The sequence below is a fragment of the Chelonoidis abingdonii genome, chromosome 4 (genome assembly GCF_003597395.2).
Source record: "Chelonoidis abingdonii isolate Lonesome George chromosome 4, CheloAbing_2.0, whole genome shotgun sequence".
NCBI classification, from domain to species: Eukaryota; Metazoa; Chordata; order Testudines; family Testudinidae; genus Chelonoidis; species Chelonoidis abingdonii.
In genome coordinates this window covers 38504145-38524864 of record NC_133772.1, presented here as the reverse complement: position 1 = coordinate 38524864, position 20720 = coordinate 38504145, and the positions used below count along the sequence as shown (strand labels likewise).

Here is a 20720-nt window from a genome sequence, read left to right as displayed (position 1 = left end):
AGTCCAACATTCTCTAACCAGAGCCTGTTATTTTTAGGAAGAATCAAGAATAACTTGTTAAGAGGGTTTCAGCAATAGGGCAAGTCAGTAAGCTGCATAGTGACAGGCCTCTGCTCCGTAAGGTGTATATGCTATGGGTAAGTCTACTCTGCAAAAAACACCCACTGCAATGAGTCTCAGAGCCCAGGTCTACAGACCTGGGCTTGCACTACAGCTATAAAAATGCACTAGATGTTCCTGCTTGAGTTCTGAAACCCACCAATGGGGGTGGGCCTCAGAGCCCGAGTTGGAACATCTACACTGCTATTTTTAGCACTGGAGTATGAGCCTTAATCTATAGAGCTGGGCTCTGAGATTCACTCCTGCAGGTTTTTGGGTGTTGTGTTTTTTTTTTGGTTTTGGTTTTTTGTTTTTTTTTTTTTTTTTTTTTTTGGCAGTGCAGACCTGCCCTAAGAGAATTAGTACTGGCAACAGATAGCTAGGAACCTGGGTTCTCATCCAAACAACCCACTGACTCTGCATCTGATTCCCTGCTCACACCAGCATAAAACTGGTGAACTCCACTGAATTCAATGCCATTTCGCTGCAGTAATGGAGTGGAGAATAAAGCCCTTTGCTTTATCTCAGTAAACTCAGTAGATCTCACGTCTGCATCAACCCAGCTGAAAAACATCAAGGCTCTTGCCATGAACCTGGCATTTGTCCCTGAGGTAATCTTCAAAATGCAGGACCAGATCTGTAGCTCGTGTAAACTGGGATAGCAGAGGATCTGGCCCGCTAGCCAAGTAAGTTAGTAGAAAAGGAAGATGACTTGAGGCATGAGACCTACCTCCTCTTGTAAATGTCCAACATCTATTTCCCATGGGGCTCCACGGAAGATTTCCAGGGGTGGCTCCCATCCATTGCGGAACTTTGGAATGTAGGTTGGGACGACAGACTCTCTAGGCCATTCCGCTCTTAAAAGATGGGAGGGAAAAATTATATGCAGAGTCAGATCCTCAAATGGTACATTTCTAGGACCCAGGTCCCCATTGCCCTGTACCCGCTGACATTACTTACATCAGTGCAGAGGGTGTAAATTGCCACACAGGTGCAGGACAACAGTGAATCAGATCCCTAGTGTTTTAACCTATTGGACGAAATCCTGCCCTCACACTCAGCCCCCCTGAATGGGCTACAGAAATGAAATACTGCTCTGAATTGTTCTTAGAACTTGGAAATCTGCTGATTGTCCCTTTGCCCAGCCTGACTCTCACCTGGATCTGGTCCACGTCTCTCCAATGGACTCCCAGAGCATCATCTCTTTCGGTGTCAGGTGTCCTCTCAGGAAATCTATGGTGTCTTTAGAGAGAAGTGGGCTGACGACAGACCTTGCGAGTTCAGGGCCTCCACAGCTATGGAGGATCTAGGTCACACACACACATACACACAGTGCCAGTTACAAACTTTCACTTCATGAACAAATCCCACAATCTCAAACTGAAAATCAATTTCTCTGGGTTTCTGGTTGAAAATGGGAATCTCTCATAGTATTTCAGGGCTAATATTGAGTGATATTTGCTTGAAATTGGGGCCCAGGGCCACTCCAGATTGGAATCATATTTTGTTCTCACGACCATAGGCCCGAAGTCTGAAAAGGCTCGCAATCCTCATGAATAGTTTGAGCCACGTTCAAGTTTGTAATTAAACCTGAACCCAGATAAATGTTGCGCTGTTTCAAGGTTTGGCTGTGAATTTGTTGTGCAGTTTTGCACAGTAGTCTGAATCCTCATATGCTCTCTGCAAGTGCCCCGGGTAGAAATAGGTGGTTGGTGCCTTTAAGGAAATGGGGTTTCAGTGCTGTCCTAATCTAGCAAGTTTGGCTATGTACTGCCCCTCTGACTTTCTGCAATGGCCGCTGTCTTGGTCATGATCAGGGACTGCCAATGCTAAGAACATAAGACTCTATAGTTTGAACTAAAGGACTGAATCTTGTGAGCAGGAGCTGTACTAGACTATGGAGAACACACAACATGCCCCAAACAGTGGTTATATTTGCACCTGCTAGTATTCTGGGATAATGTGGGGAGCTATATGCCCACGATTGGCACTGGTACAATGGTGATTACTAATGCAGGATCAGGTTCTGTGCCCCCTGTGCTGCTTGTAACTTCTTATCTTACACGAGTACACCTAATACTGGTGCACCTGCCCTTAGCCAGATCATGTCCAGTATCTTTCTGTCTGTCTCTTATTCTCTACCAGTGCTACTTTTTACATAGGCACATTAGTAAGAATAAGAATTGTATTTAAAGGGTTACCAGTTCCAGTGGCCCAAACAGGAAATGCACTAGTTCTGAAGCACTTGGGTTCTGGATATGCTTTCTCAATTTGGCCTGAAAAAAGAGAAGAATCCCAGATTAATCCAAACCTGGCTTTTGGTTCCTATCATCTGTGATGTAGAGAGATTACTGTTTTCTGATACTTTCCCTTACTGTAGGAGACTGAGAACTAAAAAAATAAATGGTTAGCTTCCAATCATGAGACCTAGCCCAAGTGACATAATGATATTGGGTGACTCGATTCTTTTTTCTTTTTTTCTTTTTCTTTTCTTTGGTGTCCATTTGGAGAACCCATAAAGGGGCCTGATTTTTCAGAAAGTGCCAAACATCTGCCCTCTGAAAATCACAACCTTTCAAGGTGTTTTGAGTTGGGAACCCAAAAGCATTGGTCATTTTTGAAAACCTGACCCATAAATTCCTGGGTAGGTCTAGAACTTCAGAGGTATTTAGGCATTTGACCCCATTGTGAGCTAGGTGCCCTGCAAATGTATTCAGCAAATTACCAACAGGGAAAATTCTTCACTGTGGCCTGGGTTACAGCTAAAACTTAGGTCGACCTAGCTGCATTGTTCAAGGCTGTGTGTGACATCATTAAGTCAACCTAAATCTCACTGTAGACATGCAACTAGGCTAATGGGAAAAAATGCTTCTGTCGACCTAGCTACCACTTCTTGGAGAGGGGGATTTACTACAGCGATGGAAAAACCCCTTCCGTCCATGTGGGAAGCATCTATGCTACATTGGCACAGCTGCACTGCTGTAGTGTAGACATGGGGGTTTGCACCAATGTATCTAGAGAAGTTGATGGCCACTGATTGCAGAATCCCAAGCATAGACAAGACCTAAATGCTCTGCCTTTTGAAATGGGCTGTGTTGCAAAGAAGAACAAATGCCTGGGATTAAATTATGATAATTAAGTGTATTTTTGCAGCAATCAATGGGAGATGTAGTGACACCACTTCAGTCTATGCCTCCTTTATTTTCTCTCTCTGTCACAAATTGTTTGTGTTGCTACAATGGAAAATTAGATCTCTCACTGGAACTGCAAGGTACTGTGGCTCTGCGTGTGCTAAAAGCCTTAATTCTTTCTGCTGTATGCATTCTGTTGAGAGAGAGAGGTGAGGTCATCTGAGCATAGCCCTAGGAGCCAGAAACAGCTGCATTTACTCCCAGCTCTAGCATCAAATCCCACTCTGTGGTCTTGGGTAAATCACTTAACCTCTCTGCTTCAGTGTTTCCATATGCAAAATGGAGCTGCCCAATTCCCAAGCGAGATGTGAGGACAGATTCATGCTGGGGAAGTGGTATGTAGGTTCTAAGTAACATTAGGCTGGCGGTGTGTGTTTTCTTTTCCACATTAATATTTAAAAATGTAAAACAGAATTGATGTATATAAACCTATTAAGTGAAGTGACATCTCCTAAGGCGTGTGCAGTTACACAACCTGGGATTCTGCAAATGCTGTATTTCTATTGGGGCTAGTTTAATTTATTAATATTTTCATTGCTACTTCCCCTTTACGTTCTTTCAGGGCAGCAATTTGTGTCTATGACTAAGGGCTCATATAAACCCACAAGTTGTATGGAGCTAACCATGCCAGTATAGTTAAAGTGGTACAACCCCCCTAGTGTGGATAGAGTTATACTGGTATAAAAGTGCTTTTATATCAGTATAACTATTCCCATATGGGAAGAGGAATAAACTCTACCAGTTTAAGGCACCTGTGATGCATATGGCAATTTCCTTCAATGTCTTTGGGAGATCTTATTGAATTAAGTTTTAGTAGATTTGGACTCCATTGTATTGTAAATACAAAATTGATATGTGGATGTGGGATTGTATACAAATTGTCTATGAGGAAGACATGACCAGTGTGAACTCTGGGAAGTGTTATGAGCTTCAGAGGACTGTTTTAAACAATGAAGACAAGAAGGAATTTTTGGGACAAACAAAGTTAAGTGGGTTTCCTAGAAAACACCTGGAGGGAAGTGAATGAAAATTCCCACCTCCAGACTCAACCTTTTGAAGCTACTCCCTGAGGAGAGTGCCATTGTCTGACTGATTAGCTATTCATGGGCTTTGAAGATCAAAGACCCACAGTGCACTGAAAGCTGTTACGAACTTGTAGCCACAGAAAAACTCCTGTGTGCAGTTTGAAGGGCTGATCACTTATCAGAGCCCTTGCTGGAATTGGAGGTGATCTCTGGCAAGCTTATTAGCATGTGTGTAGGTTTTTTGTCTAACTTCTTGGCACTGTAGAAATGCCTAACAGAGATGACCCTGGTCCCAAACCATTTACATTCTAACTGGAACATCTCGATGCTTCTGGTCTCACTTTTCCTCCAACAAAGCAAAGTTGAAGAGCCAGAGTGATTATTTCTATCAGAGTCAGAAAAATTAGCAATGGAAAAGACTTACTAGGTCACTCCTAGAGAACTGGTGCAGGAATGTTCCCTACAATATCCTCCAGTCCAGACTTTTTAAAATGACTCAAGAGATGGTACTTCCACTACTTCCCTTAGGTGATCATTCCCCAATCTCACAGAACTTTTAGCTCAGTGATTTCCCCTGGTATTTAGCCTACATTTTGCTTCACTTAATTACATCCCATTTTTCCTAACCTGAGCCCTCATTCTCTGGAGCAAACTAAATAATTCCTCCTCCTCTTTGTAGCTTAATCCTAGAGGCGGGGTGGAGCAAAGGTGGCTCTAAACCAGAGGTCTGCAGGCCGCCCCGCAAGGTTATTTTCTGTGGCCTGCAAGCTCCTCGCGGCCCCCCTGCCCTCCCCCAGTGTTTACCTACATCGGCTTTGGCCTGGCGCGCACTGGGGGCAGGGCAGGCTGCCTGCCTGCCCTCCTGCCCTGCCCCGACGCTGCTCTGGGAAGCAGAAAGAAAGTGGGGGAAGAGAGGCTCAGGGGTGTGTGTTGCTGTTGCTTCAGGCACTGCTCCCAGCAGTTCCCCATTCCCGGCCAATGGGAGATGCTGGGGGTGGTGCCTGAAGCAACTGCAACACATACCCCTGTGTCCTTGCTCCCCCACGTTCCAGCCACTTCCCGGAGCGGAGCAGCACGGGGGCAGGGTGGGCAGGCAGGCAGGGAGCCTGCCCTGCCCCTGGTGTGTGCTGGGCCACAGCCTGCCCCCCTAACCCCTCCAGCAGTTGAACCCCCTGCCCTTAGCCTCTTGCCGCATCCTGCACCCTGACCCTCTCCCACACCCCTCCTGCACCCCAACCCACTGTTCTGAGCCCCCTGCCGCACCCTGGCCCCCTGCCATACCCTGCACCTTGACCCCCTGCCCTGAATCCCCGTGCCACACCCCACACCCCTCCTGCACCCCTTGGGGGCAGGGAGGGGGTGGAGTTGGAGTGGGGATTTTGGGGAAGGGGTTGGTAGGGGGACAGGGAAGGGGTGGGAAGAGGCGGGGCAGGGGCGGGGCTTCATGGAAGGGGTAGAGTGGGGATGGGGCTGAGGGCGGCGGGGAGGAGGTGTTAGTAATGTGGCCCTCGTGGTCATTTGAGTTTGAGACCCCTGATCTAAACCTCCCTTGATTGTGGGCAGGCCTCCAGCACAAGTTAACAGCAGCTTCAGGACTGATTTAACAGCTAGACCAGAATTCTGCCCCGACTCTGCCTCTTCTGTCATACTTCCTCTTTAGCCCCTGCTGGCTGAGGGAATCAGGGAAGATTGGGGTAAATCCAGTCATGCCAGCTAAGGGTTCCTGTATTCCAGGTGAATCCTTGGCCACCTCTTTAGCGCAGTTTTAAGGACATTTCTTGCTGCCCTGGATGCACAAAGTGAGCTTTGTGGTGGGGTTCATAATCCGGCTTTTGGTGTTAGTTATCCTATCAGAGTTTGCCCCAGGGCTCTTCCCCACGAGTGATGGTCACTAGGGGGAGGAGTGGTGAGGTTTGCTGGCATTGCCAGCTCATTCTCTGGTGGAGGAATGTGCATTAATATTCAGTTGCAGTAGAAAAGTCTGAAGTTGGTCTGCTAGTTGCCCTAGACTTGTTTACAGTCTGTGGTTTCTCTGCAAATAACTTCCTTAAAACTAATCTTGCTAGATCTGGTTCATTGGGCAAGCTTGGTTAGAGTGCTATGAAATGACAAATTCATTCAAACAGTGTCATTACCTTGCTTTTCTACTATGTATAGCTAATCAGAATCAGCAGCATTTGGTACATCTTCACGCTTGGTAGTACCTGGCTCTACTGTTTGTAACAGGGCAACTCATCCAGAGGAGAAATGGAAAGTAAGAGCTTTATAAAGCATTTGGGGAAAAAATTAGAAGCATAGGTATGCTCAGTTACCTATGGACTCCACATGGGCCAATATTTTAGGAGCTCATACAAAGTAACGCAATACATGAAATGTCCGATGTGAATCGTGTTAATGCACAGTGGTTTTTTCTTTCCTATTTACAATCTCTTTTCTTTCCTGCCCCTCATCGAAACAGAGAAGTAGAAAAATTGCATAACTAGTCAGATTTTTTTAAAAGCAGCAAGTGGAAGTGTATGTGCAAAAACACTGACTTGTGCACAAATGAGTATCTAGATGTCTAACGGCCCATTTGCGTGCACAGCTGTGATAATTGTGCTCACGCAAATGTTGGCCTGCAAATATGTACGTATTGTTGAGGGCTGGGTTAAGCCTGATTTAAACTGTTGTGATCTCCACCCCTCATTTAATATAGCTTTGAGAGACAGCTGAGCCATCCTGCCTAAGACTAAATGGGATACGTGAGCCTGCCCAGTAACACTGACCATCTGGGCAGTGCGCTCCACAGGTCATTTCCCTTGGGTAAGGGTGTGTGGATGGAATAGTGAGACAGACAGCGGCCTAGCAAGCAGTGGGTAACACAATCCTGGGAAAAGCTGAGAGAGAGAGCGTGTGCCGTTGGGGAGGTGCCAGCTGAAAGAAGTTTGGTGCTGTGAGCAAGGACACTGTCTTCTGTTGTTTGGTTCCTCCTGTTTTCAGGCAACCAGACTTTGTGCGTTCTGTGTAAATAAACACGATTGCCTCAAAGGTACTCGACTCCATCCTTCAATTCTCCCCCCTACCAGAATAAACTTCAGGGTTGAACTTTGACTAGAAGCTCAGGTCAAAAGTGGTAACAATATTTTTGTGCCTGGATCTTCTTCCTTTTTACCATTAGAAACCTGCTTCAAGAAACATTATACAAAAGCTTTAACCAGGATTTTGTCAGCAAGTGACTATGATGCAGGAGTCTAGAATATGTCCCACCCCATCCCTGTAGTAAAATAACCAGGAGGAAATAAAGCAGGTGCTTCAGGATTATTTTCTGTTGGTTTTGAGAGATCACATTTGTTTTCCAAAGTACATGCATAGTAGTTGTGTTCTATAGGCATACAACACTCTTAGTGCAGCACAGAAAGGGAATGAAATACATTTGCACCTTACCAGGAGGTTGAGAGCCAGCTTGGTTTTCTGGAAGCAGTCAATGAACTCAGCCTCTGTTGGAGGCCTGGCTCTAAGAGTCAGTACCCCCTCTGAAAAGAAGTTGAGAAGAAAGATTATTTGAGCAAAGCATGCTTTCAAATTTCCAATGAATTAAAGTAATTGGTTTTAATGACAAGGGGTTATTTGGCTCATTGGATTTCAGGAGCCCTAGCAGGGCAGCACATACATAATAAAGACACAGTGAACATCTTTTCTCCGTGCTGCAATCTTTGCTTACTAAGCTGGAGTTATAGAATGGTGCTGAATGTATTGTTATTTCACTGAACCTGAACTTGAAGGCTTCAGGAAGTCGCCAATTTGTGCCTGCTTAAGATTTCCTCCCAAGTCATTAACTGAGCCCTCTTGTTCACCCACTTGCGTATTATGCTGGTTGATTGACTATACCTGCTGGCGCTTTCTTCTTGCTCTTCTTCCCTTTCTTTCGCTGGTTCAGCTGTTTGAATGCCTCTGCTGCTTTCTGAAGCTGGGCAACAAACACCTCAATGTCATCCAGAGTGCAGTTCAGGATTTGCTGTGAATGGAGCAAAGAGACAAAAATGCTGAACCCAGGGCAAAAGAGCGGCTACTGCATCAGACTTAGGAGCCCAAGCACTGAAGTATAACTTCCACCAGGGCTTCAGTCCCAGGGTCTAGTGATCACTTCCTTAGAGCCCCGGAGGGGCTGTTTATCAAGGCATGAAATAAAGTGGAATTGATCTTTTTCTAACAGTGTGATTTCCAGGCACAAAATTCTGTGTTCAGGCACTTCTGTTCTACTGCATCTATCAATGTGGTATCTGGCCGACTGCATGGCAACTGGAAAAAATAAACTGCATGAATAGCATCTCTGGGCCTAATCAGGGCACTCTTTTCCATATCAAGTTAGTACCTCACTCTTTGGAAAAGTCCCAGCTACTCAAGGAGTAAGGCAAGTACAAATGGCACAATCTGACCTATGCATCATCTTCTCTCTTGTCCATCTCCTCTTGATGGGTATTTAGGTGCCCGTTTTAAATGATTAAATTGCATACAATTTGTCCATGAAGGACAAATTTCTTCCCTTTCTCCCCACATCGCTTTGCCTGTTATGGATGCCCAGCTCCTGCTACCAACCGTTTCTTTTTCAATCTTCTGTGCTAAGATCGCTCGGGACTCTTCATGCTCCTGGGATCTGGAGCTGCGTCGTTCAAATTCTGCCAAGCAAGCAAATGGCAGGGTGTTAACAATCAAAAGGATGAAAACAGGGGTGCACTCCCAACAAATAATAAAGGCACTGTACCCAATTGAGTGATAACACTTGATTGGGTTTTGCATGTTAATTTATGCTGGGTTACAAAAATTTGTCTATGGGAATGCAGAGAACATTCAGCTAGGAGATCAACAGTGCTAATTAAACCCTTCAGAGGTGTAGCACCTGTCTGCAATATCTGTGTATTGATTTGTCAGCTTGCAAATTCAAACAGTGCATGAATTATAAGAAACAATAGCCAGTTAGTTGTAGCTACTGAAGCCACATCCTCAGCTCTAGCTCCATTGACTTCACTGTTACTTGACTGGTCTGCTGGAGATCAAACCTGTAGTCTCTTGACACCTGTGAGCAACATAATGTGAGCTGCCACATGCACTCTTAGGTCAAGGTTGATTGAAATACACATCCACACCATCCATCAGCAGAAGCTTCTATTGTCACATGGGCAAAAGATCAAAAATCCAAGGGATGGTCAGACTGAAGAAAAGAGAATAAAAGACACAAATAAATGCAAAGGCTAGTCTGCTAGTCCCAGTGTGCCAGGATTTCTGCTTGACTGATATTTTATACATGCTTGTACAAAGATCAGAGGAGCTCTGTGCAGACTTGTATGTGCTGCCTCCAGATGTAATTCTGTTTAATTTGCATAAACTCTCTCTGGAGTAAATAAAGACACAGGTAATCCATAGGCTTTCAGATGACAGACTGGTCAATGACATCGGTATTTCAGAATAAGTAGTTTCTGGGTCTGCTTTTTTGTTAAAAGAATAATGACTAAGTTCAGGAAACGAGTTCAAAGTCTCAGAAGGCTCCTTTAGCAAGTGCCATAGGAGTTCAGACAGATTCACAGAAAATATAATATGGGAGTACTGGGAGATTGTTTTGGCAGAGAACCACAAGAACTGCCTGCATATCATCCCTAATTGAGGGGATTAGGTGACTAGTTTGGACAGGTTTTCTAGAGAAAGCACTGAATTATGTCTTAATGGTGAACTGATTCAGTGAGGCATCTACATTCAAGATATTGTACTGTCTCACTGATACATGCTGGACTCCATTTTATCTGGACACGGTCCCTGAACTTTAGCAGTGCCAGCCCTGTTGATGTAATGGACAGATTTAGAGAATTCCATAAAGCATTTGGAATGTACTGTGAAGAGCAGAGTTAAGGGTGTGTGGGTCTTGGCCATTTTATGACAAAGATGTGCACCAGAAGTGTTGCCTATGAAAAATACAGGAGGCTTAACTCTAAAATGTCCAGCCCCGTACAATGCATCTCCAATACTAAGTGGGCCCAGGGTGTTACTGTAAAGCAAATAATAAAGAAGCATGTTCAGTGGGAGACCTAGTAGTGCATTGTCTAGTGTCTGTACACCACTGTCCTTGGGTGGATAGAATGGCAGACCTGCTCAAGTGTGACTATCTTGCCCTCTAGTGGCTGCAACCTCTGTTGTGTAAAACCCTAATAACAGCTGTTAAAGATCCTGCTTCAGGTGAAGGGGCCAGAGCTTGTATTTCTGGAGAAGGTGCACAGTTTTGTCCTCATCTATGAAGGTAGGATAAGACATACACTTGACTATGCTGTGTGATGTAGCTGGTGACTATAATCCAGATTGGCCATGGAACAGTCCCGTCTGACTGTGAACATGAAGGGATAAGTTAGCAAGGAGAATTCAGACACAGCTGTGCTTGTGGCTGGGGAGGGGATACCAAGCTTCTCAGTGAAATTGGTATTGGAAAAATAATAAAGGAAAAGCAGCAAAGAGTCCTGTAGCACCTTATAGACTCAGCAGATGTCTATTAGTCTATAAGGTGCCACAGGACTCTTTGCTGCTTTTACAGATCCAGGCTAACACGGCTACCCTCTGATACTATAGTAAAGGAAGCAATTTGTGGAACCAGTGTCATAAACAGATAGCTAAGGGTTAATGTCTCTTTCACCTGTAAAGGGTTAACAAACGTGACCTGCAACACCTGACCAGAGGACCAATCAGGAAACAAGAACTTTCAAATCTCGGTGGAGGAAGCCTTTGTTTGTGGTTTTGGGTTTCGCTTTGTTCTCTCTGGGTCCTGAAAGGAACTAGACGTGCAACCAGGTTTCTTGCCAATCTCTCTGCTACAGTCTTTAGATATTCAGAATAGTGGAGTATTAAGTAGAAAGGGTTATAGTCTTTTAAATTGTTTTTCTGTATTTGCAAATGTGTAGTTTGCTGGAAGTATTTTAAATTGTATTTTTGCTGGGGGGAGGCTTTCTTACGTGGTGTCATAAGCTGAAAGACCCTGTAATATTACATCTTGTATTTACAGAGATTTCTTTTTTTTTCTTTTATTAAAAACTTGTTTTTAAATACCTAACTGATTTTTCCCTCTGGTTCATGCTGAGGTATTGAATCTGTACTCACCAAGGACTTGGTGGGAGAGAGAGAGAGAGGAGGGTAGAGGTGGAAGCCTCTGTTTTAAGATTCAAGAAAGTTTGATCATAGTATCTTCCAGGGTAACCCAGGGAGGGAAGCCTAGGAGAGGCACTGGTAGGGAAAGAGTTTACTTTCCTTGTGTTAAGATCCAGGAGTCTGGGTCTTGGGGGTCCCCAGGGAAGGTTTTGGGGAGACCAGAGTTTATCAGGCACTCAAAGTCCTGATGGGTGGCAGCGTATCAGATCTAAGCTGGTAATTAAGCTTAGAGGAATTCATGCTAGTACCTCATTTTTGGACTCTAAGGTTCAGATTGGGGAAAGAATACTATGACAACCAGAAACAAAATGCCACTAAGTGCTCTTCAGATCCTGCCTAATGGGACTACATCATAGACATTATTAGGTAGAGGGGTGAGGAAACCACAGAGATCAGTATCACGCCAAGTATACAATGAATGATAAAAAAAAAAATCTTCCTTGGCATTTTTGAAGTCTCATTGAGATATCTCATTGAAAGAAACTGTCCCAGAAGAGGTCGGTTGCCAACATATTCCAAAGTCTTGTCTTTACAATCTGTGGCCAGTGCCAACTATTTAGGATTTTGAGCCGTGGTCCCTTTGCATGTGGCAGTCTGCCAGCATGCATGTTTGCCAGTTTGTAATGAGCTAGTGATCTCTACAGTGTAAGGATCCATTGATGTCACTGATCTTTGCATGGGCAAACTGCTGCACATGCTGACTTAATCCACCTGCATAGAACTCTTTGCAGGATTCAGGCCTATGTCTTCACAGTGGTCCATCCAGCTAGTCATGTACCTGAGGATTACACCTTGGAAGCAAGGGGGACGCAGCTGGCTGGAGTCACATTGCCGCAATGAAGTCAGCTAGATGAGAAATGTAGCATAATAGATTATGTCTTGGGCCTATCATTGTGCTCCTTGGAGTGGAAGATGGATCAGGTTGGTGGTGTGGAGAGTGAAAGACAACCTCTGTTTAAGCTATAGCGTGGATGGTATTTTCTGGTCTTGTGCTGCTTGGTTTGCTATGGAACAGCAGCAGCAGGTCATTTGAATTTTCAGCTCCAGTTTGCTCATGTGTATACGGCCGTGGTTTTGAATCTTGAACAGAGTGCTCTCTGTGATGACAGTACTGCTATGAAATATAACAGCAGCATGATGTACGGTTACTGCTCCTGGGGCTACATTTGTAAGTTCTATGTTTCTGTGCATATCTTGGGGCACCAACACCAGCTACATCATCCAAGTGTGTAATTTACATATTTTACCTGAGAGAGCTGGAAAAAAATACCATAATAGCTTAGGATCATAGAAACGAGAGCTGGAAAAGACCTACTAGATTACCATGTAAAGGAGATAGTAATGCTTTCTTTTTCTGTCTCGTCTCTTTTGATTGTAAAGCTCTCTGGGGCAGGTACTGTCTCTTAGTGAGTGTTTATACAGCACCTGCCACAATGAGACTCTGATATTGATTGAAGCCACTAGGTACTGCAATTATACAAGTAATAAATATTATTTTCCTTTTTATCCTGGAGATGTTTCTGGATTCAGAAACAAGACATTCTAAATCCAGTATGTACAATGTGTACATCAGTTGCTTAAAAAATTAATCAAATTTCTATCTTCTAATCCAAGCTGTGTATTATTTTCATTATGCAAAGCTGATCCTAAAATACTCTTTCTTTACACAGGAGAACAGATCAGCTGTTTGTCCTCTACTGTCCATCATTGGGAAAGAGTATTTCGTCTCCTCAGGGCCTTGATAAATTGGAGAATTGGTCAACGATGAAATTCAATAAAGATAAGTACAAAGTACTACACTTACGGTATGTCTGCACTATCCACTGGATCGGCGGGCAGCGATCGATCCAGCGGGGGTCGATTTATTGCAATAAATCGACCTCCAAGCACTCTCCCATCGACTCCTGTACACCACTGCCGTGAGAGGTGCAGGCAGAGTCAACGGAGGAGTGGCAGCAGTTGACTCACCACAGTGAAAACACTGCGGCGAGGAGGTCTAAGTATGTCGACTTCAGCTACGTTAGCAACGTAGCTGAAGTTGCATAACTTAGATCAATTCCCCTCCCTTCCCTGTTCCCCCCAGTGTAGACTAGGCCTTAGGAAGAAAAAGTCAAATGCTGAGCTACAAAATGGGGAATAACTGTCTAAATAGTATTGCAGAAAGGATTTGGGAGATATAGTGGATCACAGATTGAATGAGTCAACAATGTGATGCAGTTGTGAACATGGCAAATATCATGCTGGGGTGTCCGAAAAGGAGTGTCATGTATAAGACATGAGAGGTAATTGTCCTGCTCTACTTGCTATGTCCATTTTTGGGTGCCAAACTTTAGAAAGATGTGGACAAATTGGAGAGAGTCCAGAGGAGAGCAACAAAAATGATAAAAGATTTAGAAAACCTGACCTATGAGGAAAGGCTGAAAATACAGGGTATATTTAGTCTTCGGAAAAGAAGTCTGGGAAAAGAACCCTCAGGCTGTTATAAAAAGGACAATGATAGATTGTTCTCTCTGTCCTCTGAAGGTAGGATAAGGAGTAATCCTCTTAGTCTGCAGCAAGGGAGATTTAGGTTCGGTACTGGGAAAAACCTTCTAACTACACCTCTACCCCGATAGAATGTGACCTGATACAACATGAATTCAGATATAACGCAGTAAAGCAGCACTCCCGGGGGGGGCGGGGCTGCACACCCTGGTGGATCAAAGCAAGTTCGATATAACACAGTCTCACCTATAACGTGGTAAGATGTTTTGGCTCCCGAGGACATAGTGGGGTAGAAGTGTATAAGGATAGTTAAGTACTGGAATAGGCTTTCAAGGGAGGTTGTAGAATCCTCATCATTGTGGTTTTTAAGAACAGGTTAGAAAAACACCTGTGAAGGTTGGACTAGTTTTACTTGGTTCTGTCTCAGCACATAGGGGGATGGACTGTCTGACCTCTCAAGGTCCCTTCCAGCCCTACTTTTCTATGACTCTGTGTGCAGCTGAAGCTTTGTTATCCGGCATGTTGGGGGTGCCAGTATGTAAAAAATTCTGGTTAACTAAGAGGGAGGGAATTTGGATGTGGGAAGATGCTCAGGGCCAGGGTTTGGGGCATGGGGCACGTGCTCTGGGAGGGAGTTTGGGTACAGCAAGGGGGTTCAGGGCTGGAGGTTAGGGTGCGGGAGGTGGCGCGGGCTCTGGGAACTTCTTTCTGAGAGGAAAATAAACATCTTTCTGATCAAAGTGAAACAAAATATCAGGCCTAACGAAGGAAGGATGGTCTTGCGTGTAAGGCACTAGCCTGGTACTTAGGAGACCTTAGTTCTATCTCAGGCTCTGCTGCAGACCCCCTGTAGGATCTTGGGCCAGTCACTTAGTCTCTCTGGGTGAAGTCCTGGCTCCATTGAGTCTTTAATACATATTAATATTTGAATACCATAATACAAATGATTATAAAATGACCTCAAAAGCAGCTTCCAGGCCTTTGATTCATTGAGCCCACTCACACTGCTCAGGTTACCAGTTGCTAGTCTGGCAGGTAGAAATATGCAGAGTTGGTTGCATTTTTGAAATGCATAAACAAAGGGTGTTTGTTTTCCAGTTCTATGGAGACTACTTTGAAACTCCGTGAAATGACATTTGCTTTCTCGTGTTATGACATCAGACCCCAAATGAGTTCAGGGCAGTTTTAGAGGTCCAGGATGGGAGTCAGCCTGCGTAACTGTTTGCATTAGTCACACATTCATATTACAGAGCCATTGAAGGACTCCAGTACCTGGTTCATTATGCTCTAGTGGGGGAGCCACCCGGTTCCTGTGGTTCATCGGTGAGCCTCGCATCTCGTGCTGGATAGGGATAGGAGCTGGCCCTTGAGACGGTGGGAGTATGGATTGTCGCTGCTTTATTTTCTCCTGGTTTACTCTGCAGGGTAAAGAACACAGAAGCAATTAATCCTACCACCAATAGCAGCCTTTCCTGTTCTCAAGAGAGTGCCCAGTTGGAGCAGGGAAGGGAAACTCAGTCTGTGTTATTTTGTTTTGGCTGAAATTCACCCTTGTGCACAGGGCTTGTGCAATGTTGCACCAGTGGATAGGCCATCAGCAGTGAGGATCAAACCTGATATGTCTGGATCTTAACACGTGAGTGTCTCTCTGCTGCTTGAGCTAAAAGACCCAGTCTGTTAGGCCTGATCTGCACTGGGAGGGGGGATGCAATGTGCATTTCTGGTAAGTTTCTATGAGTAAAAGAACATTAGATGTTAACGGATTACATTGAATTCCCTCCTGTTTGGTCTACAGCAGTGGTTCTCAACCAAGGGTACCCCCTGGGGGTACACAGAGATCTTCCAGGGGTACATCAACTCATCTAGATATTTGCCTAGTTTTACAAGAAGCTATATAAAAAGCACTAGGGAAGTCAGTACAAACTAGAATTTCATACAGATGACGACTTGTTTATACTGTTCTATATACTACACACTGAAATGCAAGTGGAATATAAATATTGTAAATGATTTATTTTATAATCATGGTAAAAATGAGAAACTCGACAATTTGTCAGGAATAATGTGCTGTGACACTTTTTTGTATTTCTATGTCTGATTTGGTAAGCAAGTCGTTTTTAAGTGAGGTGAAACTTGGGGGTATGCAAGATCAATCAAACTCCTGAAAGGGGTACAGTAGTCTAGAAAGGCTGAGAGCGACTAGTCTATAGAGATCACACTTTCTGAAAAGGCTGACTTATATTGGTGTAGGCAGTTTCACCTGGTGTCTTGAAGCAGCAGAATATTTTATGATGCTAGCGGGATTCCTCGTGTGGAGCGGAGAATGAACTAGAGCCCCCTATTGTATCACAGCAGCCAGAATATCACTTGTGATTCACCAAAGAGTATTGCTGTAAAAGTTACCAAATGGCATTTGGACAGAAGGTAACGGAACCCCGGTGAAACAAGAACATTTATCTATCAAAGTGCCTGCAGTTCCCATTTCCAGACAGTGAAAAGAGGGATAAACTTTGAAGAAATTCAGGCCCTTTGTAAATTGCAATGGAACTGAACCAGCTTACACCAGGTCTGACTTTAGCCTTTTACCTGTGTCCTCTCAAACACTTTAACTGTAGAGGGACCTAAAGCAGAGCATCTAATTCAGGGTTAGGCAAGCTATGGCACGCGTGCCGAAGGCAGCACACGAGCTGATTTTCAGTGGCACTCAGCCTGCCCAGGTCCTGGCCACTAGTCTGGGGGGCTCTGCATTTTAATTTAATTTTAAATTAAACTTCTTAAACATTTTAAAACCTTATTTACTTATATACAACAATAGTTTAGTTATATATTATAGGCTTATAGAAAGAGACCTTCTAAAAACATTAAAATGTGTTACTGGTACGCAAAACCTTAAATTAGAGTGAATAAATGAAGACTCGGCACATCACTTCTGAAAGGTTGCCGACCCCTGATCTAAATCAAAGCCCTTTGAGGGTTTTTGTTTGTTTGTTTTGCTTGTTTTAAACAGAGGTATGTGATAAACCTGAATTGCTGGATTTGAACCTCTCCTTTTAGTCTCATTTCTGGGTTAGATCCAAAACCAGGAGGGGGCCTATTTTCCTGTTCTCATTCAGATGTGACAAAATCTCCCAAGAATAGTGTGCAAGATTTCACTGCCAACAAACTCCAGCTTTCATTTGACCTGGAACCCTAATCTCAAATCCCAGCCTGACCGTAACCTGTCTCTGGATTCAAACTGATCCAGGACAACCTTGTCTGCCTTTGTGTTCTGTTTTCTGTGTAGTCGATGAGACCAGGGGGCATTTGTTCCCATCTGTCTGCAGCACTTACTTGAGCGTCTGCGGCCGTATCTTTTTTCCCTGCTTGTGATCGGCGAGTGCACTTTCTATGTCCTCGTGGACCATGTCCGCCTGAAACACAAAACAGTGATCTCATAAAGGCTTTGCTTCGAATGAACTGGAGGATGTAGGTGGCGTGATGGGGAAATAGCTGGCTGAGAATGTCACTGGCTACGTGCTCATATTGCATTACAAGTCAACTCAGCACTTGGCAGTTTCACTGTGTAGTGCTCTCACTGCCTCTGTCTGAGCAGCCAGTGTGAATACTGGTGCAGGTGAAAGGATCCGGTTCTCAAGCAGGCGAACTAGTTTCAAGTGACTAGCTATGAAGCAGCAGGATTTGGGCAGTCTTGGACATCGTATGTCCTAGGATTTCAGCCACTAGTGTCTGTACAAACCGCTAGGGTAGTTACGTGCTTACGCTGGTGATTTGCACCTTTTGATTTGGAACTGGGATACAAATTGTGTTGCCCTAGGGTAAACTGAGCTTATGCTAGAGGTTTGTATTAGTGCAGCTGAAGGCACTGCTGCTGCTCACTGGCAGCTGCAGTCTCAGTTGGGCTGAAATCTCAGCATAGATAAGGAGAGCACTTCCTGACTGCACTCCTGACTGTGTGCCTGATGACAAAGCTACACAGGTGCATACTGGCTCTCTGGAAGAGGAAGGGATAGGATTGCAAGAGGCAACTGAGGGTCCAGAATGGACAGGGGTGCAGGGAATACCTCCCAGTAATTCCAGATATATTGACATAATTCTCTTATGTTCCAGTTGCACTAACTTCAGTTGATCTGCACCAATTTACACTGCTGTGACTGAGAAGAGGATCTCCAGCAGCAGTAAATGACAGGCCAGGCACTGCAGTTAAGGCAGGGAGAATGCTCTCCAGTCCTACCAGCTAAAAGGAGTGATGGGAAGCATGGCTGCTGTAATTCATACTCTGGTGAAATGTCTCTGCTCTTAGTCTATTAGACAGGGTGGAACGAAAGGCAATGATCAATACAAACTACCCTTGCATGACAACATTCATTGCTCTGCATGCTCTTCACCCTTACTTGAGCCAGCTTAGGATAAGCTCATGCAGACTGTGCGTCTGTGCATCCAGTCTGCATTTGCTCCCACACATGGAGGCTTGCACCGTCATTTGTGCACACAGTTCTGGTTTGGTTTTTTCTCTTGACATGCCCAAGCAGGGGGAAGGTTTGAAAATCTAGTCCCAAGCAGCAATGACTTCTCCCGCCTAGAGCTCCTCTCACTTTCCCTCCCTGCTCACCTCCACCTCATCGCAGTTGAAGAAGTGGATATCGGGCTTGTGCTGCTCGGAGTCCTGACACACCAGCAGGAGGATGGATGTGTAGCGCATCTGATTCAGTACGGTTTGGCAGAGCTGGACCGTCGGCAGGGGAAAGTCCTCCAGCTCCTCCTGTAAGACAATGGGAAGGGCATCATGCAAACAGGAGTGGTGTTAAAATAACCCCTTGCCATACCCAGCATTGCCTCACGCAGTCACTGCTGCAGGTAGGAGGAGACCTCACAGGGCAGGTGCCTCCTGGCAGTCCATGTCCTCACAGTTCTGTGTCTGATACTGAAGACCGTCCCGTCAGTGTTTGGGGAAGACGAATGAGCCTTGGAACTAGAGACCAACTAGGAGGAGGTGGAGTTTCCCACTTTGCTTTCTGGGGATGGGATCCCAGAGCACAGGCTGCTTCTTGGGCTTTCAACACAGCACATTGATATTGGTGCTACAGAGGTCACCTCGTTGCTGTGCTCTGCCTGCAGTAGTGAACTAGCAGTGTTGGGCTTGCAGCAACACAGGCAAATGGGGCTGGGTTGGGGGCACCAAGAGGAAGGATGCTGTTGTGGTTAAGGCACCGGACTGGGACTCGGGACAACTGGGTTCTGTTCTTGGCTTTGCCACATGCTCCCTGGGTAACCCTGGGCAAGTGTGTCCGTGCCTCAGTTCCCTGTTATTAAACGGGATAATGAGACCTTCTGCCCACCCTTTGGCTTGGCTATTTAGCTTGTACACCCTTGGGGGCAGGAAGAGAGAGAGAGAGTGTGTGTGTGTGTGTGTGTGTGTGTGTGTACATGCACAGCAGGGTATCAATCTCTGTTGGGGGCTCCTAGAGCTACAGAAATACAAATCATTAACAACGATGAATTCCACCCAAACCATTTTGTGGAATCCTGACTGGAACCATCAATCTCCCTTGGCCTGTCACTTCCACTGAGGTCTGACTTATCGTTCACCCCTGAGCGTAGCAGCAAGGAGCTGAGAGTTTGGTTAATTAGTTCAGTCCCACCTTGCTGTGCACTCAAACTCTACAGAAACCCTTCTGTCCTATAGGTTAAAATCAGCCCGTCCCTGTTGTGGTTTTTTGTATCAATTCTTCCCAGTTTAGTAGCCCCAGAAAAGCATGTTACCCCTCCCTAGCTGGCTGGAAAGTGGCATACTTTTGAATGCAGTCTATTGCCCATTTTGCATCTTGCCCTGAAGGAGAAAGTTCATGACCTACCTGAGACTCGCAGTCTAGCAGTCGGATGGACTTGTCATTCACTTGCAACAGCATCTCCTGGGCCCAGATCTTCTCTTTAGAGTTGAGCTGCATCAGCTTCCTGATGGCGTCATCCACTGTCACACTGGCTTCACTTTTATCCATGATGAATGTGGCTAAGTGCTGCGGGGGCAGCGGGGAGAACACACACAGGAGAGGTGTCAGGCTAATAAGAGTGAGGGTGACCTCAAGTCAGCTTAGCTCTGCAGAGCTGTTAATGAGCCATGTCTGTCCCACACCCACTCACTACAGCACTTTGTCCCCCTTCGGTAGTGGCTGGGCTGCATAGAGAAGATGAGCCTTGGCTAAGAAGGCTCAGAAGTGGATGGTTTTTTAGCTTGGGCAGTAGAGATTTATGTGCTAAATCCAGAGGTTCCAGGTTCAACTGTGGATACTGACAACCCAGCAGGGCACAGTGTTATACACACTTTGTAGGCTGCAAGAGAAATTTACAGTATATGAGAGCGTGCACCCTATTTCAGAAGTTGGGCTAGATCAGGGGTAGGCATCCTATGGCATGCATGTCGAAGGTGGTACACGAGCTGATTTTCAATGGCACTCACACTGCCCGGGTCCTGGCCACCAGTCTGCGGGGCTCTGCATTTTAATTTAATTTTAAATGAAGCTTCTTAAATATTTTCAAAACATTATTTACTTTACATACAACAATAGTTTAGTTATGTGAGCAGAGTCAGGATGAGCTCTACCCTGACATCTGGTGGTGAATTATGGGAAGTGTGGAAAGAATTTCAGGAATTGTAAATTCTCAGATATTTGCATGGGCACGCCCAGCATAGCCCAGTGCAGCCTGGGATGGTTATTTTAACAGCTCTGGGATCCCCAATTTCTTTGTTATTGGGGCAGGATAA

At 45.0% G+C, this 20720-nt stretch overlaps 1 protein-coding gene across 2 annotated transcripts in view; it reads right to left on the bottom strand.

Annotated features, from left to right (window-relative positions):
- Positions 1-20720, bottom strand: part of EPS8L2 (EPS8 signaling adaptor L2) — a 122651-nt gene that overhangs the window by 16030 nt on the left and 85901 nt on the right. For both annotated transcript variants that reach the window (XM_075065071.1, XM_032804205.2), the window contains exons 5-14: positions 19813-19974; positions 18570-18719; positions 17291-17370; positions 15233-15378; positions 8891-8970; positions 8183-8309; positions 7739-7827; positions 2301-2375; positions 1257-1405; positions 830-956 (exon numbers count right to left, since the gene is read on the bottom strand). In XM_075065071.1, coding sequence (XP_074921172.1) covers positions 830-956; positions 1257-1405; positions 2301-2375; positions 7739-7827; positions 8183-8309; positions 8891-8970; positions 15233-15378; positions 17291-17370; positions 18570-18719; positions 19813-19974 — 1185 coding nt within the window. The remainder of the gene's footprint in view (positions 1-829; positions 957-1256; positions 1406-2300; positions 2376-7738; positions 7828-8182; positions 8310-8890; positions 8971-15232; positions 15379-17290; positions 17371-18569; positions 18720-19812; positions 19975-20720) is intronic.